We start from the raw sequence: 8167 nt of genomic DNA on the forward strand, positions 1-8167 counted from the left end.
TTTTTTTTTTACTGAATATAATAAAGGAAAGCATTTAAGACAGAACTACCCATGTCCTTCAACTTTTTTTTTTAATTTATTTTCTTAATAAATGACTTGATCACAAACTGTTGAATAAAAACCTGACTAAACATTTGATTTGGCTTTTAAAAGGTAGAGCAAACAGGTGAAGATCATTAAACTCTCTGTTAGCAAACGTTACCCCAGACACCAGACATCTTTAGCAACAAGTTTATCATCAAACATTTGATCGGTCTCATTTGACTTTTTCTGTTGCTTCTCCATTAAAATCACAGATTTCTGGAAAAGCCTTGTCAAGTTTTTTGGCTTCAAAGTGGGATAATTGTCACGGAAAGTGTGCTGCGGTTAAAAAAGAGACTCAGTCTGTCACAGATTGATAGTGCAGGCCTAAAACATTTCAAATAATATCTTGGAGATGGTCTGGGGAGGTTAACAAGGGCCAGATTTTGGAGTATTGGCTTTGAGTTGACGCGTGCGTTCTTGTTGGTTTGTGTTCTCTTCGCAGACTTTAAGATCTTTCTAACTTTCAATGCGTGAAGAAGAACCAAAAGTCAGAGTACCTGTACTCACCTGGAAGCTCACCTGCAGGCTCACTCTCCTCCGGTCCACCTCCTCGTCACTTTTTGGGGGTTTCCTTGGGCTCCTGAACTGAACTTCTCCTCTATACTTTCAAAGGAAAAGACAAATCAACAGAAAAACAATTATACAGAATATAAGTTATAAACATTTTAATTTTGATGCTTTAATTTAATTAAATCTCTTATTTAAGGTTGTTAACAAACCAAAGATGTTATTTATAAAGACATAAAAGATTTTTCTAACTTTTTCCTTGTGTTTATGGTCAACATTTTGTCTCATAAATTGCACAAGTTAACCATCAACATACAATATTTATAACAATCTTCAATCGTGCGTCCAATCTCACACTCATTTCGTTTGTTAAATCCTTCCGTGATTAAAAAGATAAGTCAACATTCCACTTTGTTGAATCTCACCCATTTTATGCTAAACTAGATGTTACCCTGTTTAACTTGCATGGGTTGTTGATGTGAATAAGTAAAATCCCCATCTGGTTGAAAGGGACTCTCTCTTTTGTAATTTAATCATTTTCTATGAATAATCTGACATCTGTGCTCTGCTTGGCGCCATGTGCCATGCGTGAGCGCAGTTTGTAGGTAAACAAAAGGGTAATGTTTCCCTGGACTGAGAAGATCGCAGGACGTGATCAGAATGTTGGAACGACAAGTCTCTGCAGAATTACATGAATGAGTAAGAGAGGTAGGGAGGGAATGGAGTTTAAAGAGAATGTTGTATAAGAAAAGCTTTGTTTTTATTTTTACACAACACAAAATCAAAATTTAGTAGGTTACACACTCATGGTGTTGGTATGCACTTTTAAGTTGTTTGCGATCTGCAAGAAGAAAAAGAAGAACAACACTAGCAGACTGGGGAAAATGTGATCGTGGAGTTGATGAGACTGTATTGTCAACATTTTCAGGCTGAGTGTAATCAATTAATTAGAAAACAATAATATGAAAATAAAACTAGACCAGCGGTGCCCAAACATTCTCCCTGAGAGGGCCAAATCTAAAATCTATCAGAGGGCTGCGGGCCAAATGCAATAATATAATACATGAAATGCAAATACTTCTTCAAGTAAAGTCCATTTATTTATTATACAGTAATTTAACCTCCATTCTCTATAAAGAACATTACAGAATAGATTGTGTTGGTGGTGGTGGGGGGTCTGGGGATTCTTCCCCAGAGAATTGTGAATAAAATAGATGCCATTTCCTGCATTTTGTTGTATTTTGCAAAGGTTTATTAGAGTAGATTAACATGAAACAAAAGATGTAAACTCATTATTGAAATCTCTGACTGCAAAGCAGCTCTGCAGGTAAGGAGCATTCACTTCAGGACAAATTAAGGCTGCTGATTGGTCAGTTGCTGACATGATGGATTGATTGACAGGTGGCGTGACTCGTGCAAAAAAAAGTCATAGATTTTACTGGCCCGTTTGAGACTGTCGTCATTTATTCCATATTCAATATGTTGGTGAATCTAAGGTTTGAGAACTGTTTCCTTACAAAATCCTAATGATGTTTTATTTTTCAGAGGTGCTGAGTTTAAATTTAGGGGTGCTGGAGCAGTCTCAAAAAGAGGCTAAAATCACTACTGAAGCCAGTTCATATTTATAATTTAGGCTATTTTTAAATGCTTTACGTGTGATTTATAAATGTATTAAGTGCAGGATCAAAGGAAAATGTTTTTCAGTGGCAGGAAGCTGTAAGTCTGTCAAAATAAAATATAAATTAGTAAAATTGAATAATTTATTGCACAAAATAGCCACTTCAGCTGTATAGTGCCGTTAAGGTAGTAATTTGGCTGACTCTCCATTTAACATTAACATTAAAGTCAGAATGACTGAGTGTAAACACACTGACACTGCAAAGGAAATTTTAATATAGTAACGAGGACAGCTTGGCGGGACAACTTTGGCCCGCGGGCCCCACTTTGGGCACCCCTGAACTAGACCTAATAGACTTATTTAAAAAATATTCAAGAAACAGAAGATATCATGACTTTTTTTATATTTTGAGACATTTAAGGATCTGAGGTGATTATTATTATTATTTTTTTTAATTAATTAAAAATTTTCTGAGACATTCGGTCCACACTCCTCGCGGTCATGCATCCATCCATCCATCCATCCATCCATCCATCCATCCATCCATCTACCGCTTGTTTTTGAAGTCATTAAGCTGTTTGCCAACCGCCAATAAACAATACAAAAAGAAGAGTACAGGAAGTCAAACACTAGAAACACAACAAATAAACTCAATAAACCACCAAAGACTTCAAACCAAAAGCCACAGGTCTTGACCACATGTTTAGGCTGCCATCAGGCCCACACCTTCCCTGCAGAAACCCTGTGATCTCATTGGGATATACCTCTACAGGATATTAAATTAATTAACTAAAATTCTATATAAATAAATGCAGATATGGCAAGTCTAAACCATTATGGTCTGTATTCAAACAAGAACTCCAGTTGTTAAAACTTTCATTAGACAGTGCTAAAAAACCACAAGCAAAAAAGCTCTCTGATCACCTCGCTCAGATAATATAGCCCTCTGACAAATTATTTTAGTAATTATGTAGATTCTTAGATAAATAGTTAGTTGTTTAATTTACTGTACTATATTATTTGCAAACTCTCAAATAGTATTATTACCTAAATTTAAGTTTATGATGGTTGATATGATAATTCGTTTAAGAATATGTTGACCTTAGGAGGTATGATTGTAGATATTTGCATATGTTTATATGTATCATTGTAATTTGAGATTGTCATTTGTTGTTCTATTTGTGTTCTTTTGTTCTGTATGTTCAGTAGTTCAATAAAGTTAAAAAAATTAATTAACTTTACAGCCATGTTGGATTTTGATGTTGGAGTTGATGGGGAATATTTTGCAATTTCAAGACAACTACAACAGGTAAGACATTTATTGTCCATAACCGCACACAGCTCGCTCCAAAGTGTCCAAACTTTAAAGGAACTTTGATGAACCATCTGATCAGTCTCCTGGTCTTCCCTGTCTGACTCAGCGTGTCCTCCCTCCCCTTAAGACGAGACAGGTTAAGGTTTGTTTTCTTGCCCAACTGCTTCCTCCGTAATTCCTTGAAACGCGCTGGTGACGCAGCTGTTTCCCGTTTGGGTCCGCCTCCTCCTCATCCTCAGGCGGCAGCAGATTCCACTCCGCGCTGAAACGCGAATAAAAAATAATAAAGCAAGAAAAGTGTGGAAAAACTTCCAACACTGGCGATGCGTGGAGCTGGAGTGAGGACGGGAGCCCTCGCTGTGGACGGACTTGTTCAGGTCAGGAAACATTTTACGCACGGCTGTGTGGGAATGTGCCCCCGGGGGGGTGGCGTGGTATTCGTATGTAGGCGTAATGTGGCCCACCGAACCGACACTAGTCTAAAAACAAAAGGCACGTTTTGTGTTCATATTTCAATTGACGTTATGGTCTGTTTGTTTGTGTGGTTAGTTGTTAAAGACGAGTTTAGAAGAGGTTCAAGTGGATCTGAAGCGTCTTTCTGCGCGATAGGGAAGTGAAAGTGTGCCAAAAAAAAAAAAAAAAAAAAAAAAAAGGTGGCGCAGCCTGAATCCACAGTGAGATGTTTTAAAAAATTTTTTTTATTTTTATAATAAAATACTTATATTACAACTGTGTTTAAAACATGTATGTTATTGCCCTTTTAAAACGTTTACTTATGTATTTATTTATATAAATATTATACTGTACATGTTAGCTCTTTATCTCTTTTGGTGATGACTTGATCAAGTTATGGAGTAAATCTGGTTCATCTTCCAGTGGCTGGAACAAAAGGAAACTTTAAGACTCACCTGAAGGAATGCTTGTCACCCGCCGTCTTTCAGACAAGAGTTTTAGATCATTTTGCTGGCTAATGTTGATTAGCTGTGGTGGCCATCGTCAAAACAAAGATAATCAGTTGTAGATGTACAGTGATTACTTTCCGAGAGTTTCATCACAGTCTGGCCAGTGGTTCATGAGATATTTTGCTAACAGACAGTCAGACAGTGTTGTCTCCAACAATTAATTCTAAAGTTAATGCAAACATCTTGTGTAGGACTCGGAATATTTATTAGGAATGATGTTTTGCTACAAATACACCCAAACTTCAGCTCAGTATCTATGAAACTGACTGAATTACAGCCATTTTTTGCTTCCCAAGGTCAGTTGCCTGCGGCGGCCATCTTGATTTGGGTTGGCTCCAGAAGCTGATCAGTTGTAGACATTTATACAAAGAATACGTTGTACAAGCTTCATTAAAATCCGTTTGGCGGTTCATGAGATATTTTGCTAACAGACGGACAGGGTTGGGACAATTTCAGATGAAGATTTTGAGCATCCTGTTAGCATCCAAATTATGTGTTGGGGATCAGTCTCAGCTACTACCACACCAAACGTTGGATCAATATCTGTGGCACTAAATATAGACATTTTCTTAATGTTGGTTGGCTGTGGCGGCCATCTTGAATGCGTTCGACTTTAAAGTTAAAGATTGTTTATCGAGTACTTTTTTTGAAAGGTTCATGAGATATTTTACTAAGAAACACAGACACGAGCAGCAACATTGACATCTGCCTTTGCCTTTCGGAGGTGGGCAGTAATTTCTCAAAAGACGAGTTGGGGCCAGGAAGTGGTTACTGACTGTGGCATGCGAGTAAAACTCATGTTATCAAAATGAATGAAGCTTCGCCATGTTTGTTTCAGTCGGTCGTCTCTTTCCTGCCTCCGGTGCAGCTCCGCTCCTTCCAGTCTGTTTGATGCTTTTTACATTACAGACTCATGACGTCTCTGGGCCATTTAGTTGGCAGTAAGTTTTAATGTTACAAAGCACAACCTCTGATGACATGAGAGTGGCTTTACATGTGTCGTTTTCTTTTCTTTTTCTAAAAATCAAGATCGTTTTGCTTCAGAGTCAAAGTGCGGTTCTAGCTAAGAGCTAAAAGTAGCATAAAGCTAGCTAGAAGTAACAAGAGAACAGCTAAAAACTGTTAGAAGCCAGCTAGAAATAGCAAAAGTCTTGCTAAATGTTTAATTTTGCAAGAAGCTAGCTAAAAGCTAAAAGTAGCTAGAGGATTGCCAGAAGTAGCAAAAGGGCTACATTTTGCAAAAGCTTAGCAAAAAGCTAAGAGTAGCAAAAGGCTTGCAAGAAACTTTTAAGAATCGAAAGCCTGACTGAAAATGAAAAATCAAGAGGCTAAGTAAAAGTATCAACAGAACAGCATGTCAAAACTCAAAGTAGCCAAAGGCTAAAATAAAGCAACTACAGTGTGTTCAGCAGATTTAAAACACACCGTATGGGGGAAATGATTGTAAATAAAGATAAATATTTTAAAAAGTATAATAGTTATGAAAATGCATGTTACAAAATGAGCTAAACGTTTTGATACGAGTGGCTAAAAAAGCACCAAGTATGTAGAAAACGTGTGAATGCTGACTTTTTAACAACAACACACACAAACAAAAAAAGACTTTATAGCATTTGTGTAATCGTGAGGATTTGTATTTTATACAGATTTTAATTTTGATATTGTTTAATTATAAATTTAGGGACATTTTTTTCATATTCAGTCAGTTTTCTTTGTCTTTGTGTAACATTTATACACTGTTTACGCTCTTACAGATGGATTAAATTAACTATAAATGATGGCGAGAAGAGGACGGTGCAGACGATGGAGCGCTGCCATCTTTCTTCTCCTCATGGTGACGATGCCTTCAAGGACACTACAAGAACACGAGCATTTACTCAAATTTTATGACTCTTACTGTATGTTTTTCATTTTAGTGCGCTAACATCTCTGAGTCTTCACCGGCATCTACACCAAAACCAGATTTAGAAGAAAAACAATGTCCAGCTGATTACTTCCTCAATGAAAAGGGAACATGTTGCAACAGATGTCATGCAGGTAGACTTTGAGACTGCCCAGAAAATGTCTTGAAACTGTGCAAAGTTTTACATTTGTTGGTATTAATGTGCAGCGTTCTTATTTTCAGGGTTTAAACTTAAATCTGAGTGTGAAGGTGAAGGTCAGAAGAGTGTCTGTGAGAAGTGTCCTGAGAATCAGTACAACGACCAGATCAACCACGCTTCAACCTGCAGAAGATGCAGAACCTGCAAACGTACACTTTAATCTCCTGTCCCATTACCCCCAGGTCAAAGGTTATCCACTCAGTTTTCTTTATCTTGTCCCCAGATTCAAGAAATGAACGCGAGATATCGTCTTGTAATGCAACGCAAAACGCTGTTTGCGGCTGTATTGGTGGTTACTACAAACATCACATCGACTCAGAAACTTTTGAGTGTCTCAAATGTACAACGTGTCGAGAAAATGAAACGAAAAAACAGAATTGTAAGTCTTGTAACAAAAACATGCACCTCACAGTCGCGTCTTAAAAACTTTCGGTTCAGGTAAATAAAAGCAGTTTTGTTTCTTCACAGGCACACATGAAGGAGACGCTGTGTGTGACTGCAAGGAGAACTACCACAGAGTCAAGAACAAGTGTGAACCCTGCAGGAAGTGAGTAATGATGCTGATGTTTGTGGTCATGCTGCTTTTTTTTTTTTTTTCCCATCTTTGTGTTTGGGAAGGTTTTATTTAACATTTTAATTGGGGAAGTTGGTTTGTAGAATTGAAACTTTCATCACACTTCCGACTTTGTTCAACCTTTCCACGAGTTGGCAATACAAGAGAGACGTTGCAAAACATTAAAAGTCTCTCACGGATGTTTTTTGAGTCACTATAAAAATGTCTTTAGTTAATTTTCTACCTTCCTGCTTTTCTGAAAGATGTCTTATGTTGTGGTTCAGGTAAAAAAAAAAAAAAAACTGATGCAATGTATACATTACAAACAAAAACATAAATCAGGATAGCTACGACAATAACAAACATTAAAAAGTGGAATATAAAAATGTAATTGTGTCCAATCATTCGTTCCTATCAGCCGTATGAGCTAAATGCTAATGTTTCTGTCAGCGTTTGTTTTCTCTTATCAAAGATGTTTGACAAAGAAAACAGAGAACCATAGTGAGAGGAACTGATTGCACATACATCCCATAATTTTAGTAAATATATGTCCTTGTTTGCATGAACACATGAACGCAGCATTTGCTTGTAAACATGACTGGTTTAGGAACAGTTTATGGGTTGAAGCTGCAGCTACAGACAGCCGGTGTTTAAAAACTGCCTGCCTGTCTGTATGTTAACGACTTCTGCAGAAGACGTGCTACTTCCTCCTCAGTGTTGTGAAACATCCCCTTTGTTCTCTACAGTTGTACCCCGGACTGCGCCCAACACTGCGAAAATATTCAACCAAAGGTGTCAGTAGGTGAGCACAAAGCAGCCCAGGCTTCACATGAAACAGTCAGCACACTCATTACTACATGAACAGTCACACAGTGATTCTGTACAAGGTGTTTACTGTCAAACTTCATTTTATTCAGTCGTCTCTGCTCCCCTTGTACACACTGTAGTATATATATATATATAGTATATACATATATATATACACACACACACACACACACACACACACACACACACACACACACA

The 8167-nt window shown here is 37.4% G+C and overlaps 2 protein-coding genes across 2 annotated transcripts in view; one reads left to right on the forward strand and one right to left on the reverse strand.

The window, feature by feature from the left end:
• Window positions 1–3913, reverse strand: part of rap1gapl (RAP1 GTPase activating protein-like) — a 12879-nt gene extending 8966 nt beyond the window's left edge. The window contains exons 1-4 of the mRNA XM_037676652.1: window positions 3894–3913; window positions 3681–3786; window positions 592–687; window positions 203–360 (exon numbers count right to left, since the gene is read on the reverse strand). Coding sequence (XP_037532580.1) covers window positions 203–360; window positions 592–687; window positions 3681–3786; window positions 3894–3913 — 380 coding nt within the window. The remainder of the gene's footprint in view (window positions 1–202; window positions 361–591; window positions 688–3680; window positions 3787–3893) is intronic.
• Window positions 3761–8002, forward strand: LOC119409755 (tumor necrosis factor receptor superfamily member 1A). The gene is made up of 7 exons (XM_037676653.1): window positions 3761–3901; window positions 6241–6320; window positions 6403–6523; window positions 6612–6737; window positions 6812–6967; window positions 7057–7135; window positions 7888–8002. Exons 2-7 carry the CDS (start codon window positions 6261–6263, stop codon window positions 8000–8002), a joined length of 657 nt encoding a protein of 218 aa, XP_037532581.1. The 5' UTR covers window positions 3761–3901; window positions 6241–6260.
• The last annotated feature ends 165 nt before the right edge of the window (window positions 8003–8167 follow it).

This window comes from Nematolebias whitei, chromosome 5 (assembly GCF_014905685.2).
Source record: "Nematolebias whitei isolate Nwh7 chromosome 5, NemWhi1, whole genome shotgun sequence".
Lineage (NCBI taxonomy): Eukaryota > Metazoa > Chordata > Actinopteri > Cyprinodontiformes > Rivulidae > Nematolebias > Nematolebias whitei.

Excerpts from the sequence above, each read along its gene's own strand:
- LOC119409755 (XM_037676653.1), top strand. The coding sequence starts at position 6,261 with ATGATGGCGAGAAGAGGACGGTGCAGACGATGGAGCGCTGCCATCTTT. Across the intron at positions 6,968-7,056 it reads TGAAACGAAAAAACAGAATT|GCACACATGAAGGAGACGCT; the intron begins GTAAGTCTTGTA and ends GTTTCTTCACAG. Across the intron at positions 7,136-7,887 it reads AAGTGTGAACCCTGCAGGAA|TTGTACCCCGGACTGCGCCC; the intron begins GTGAGTAATGAT and ends TGTTCTCTACAG.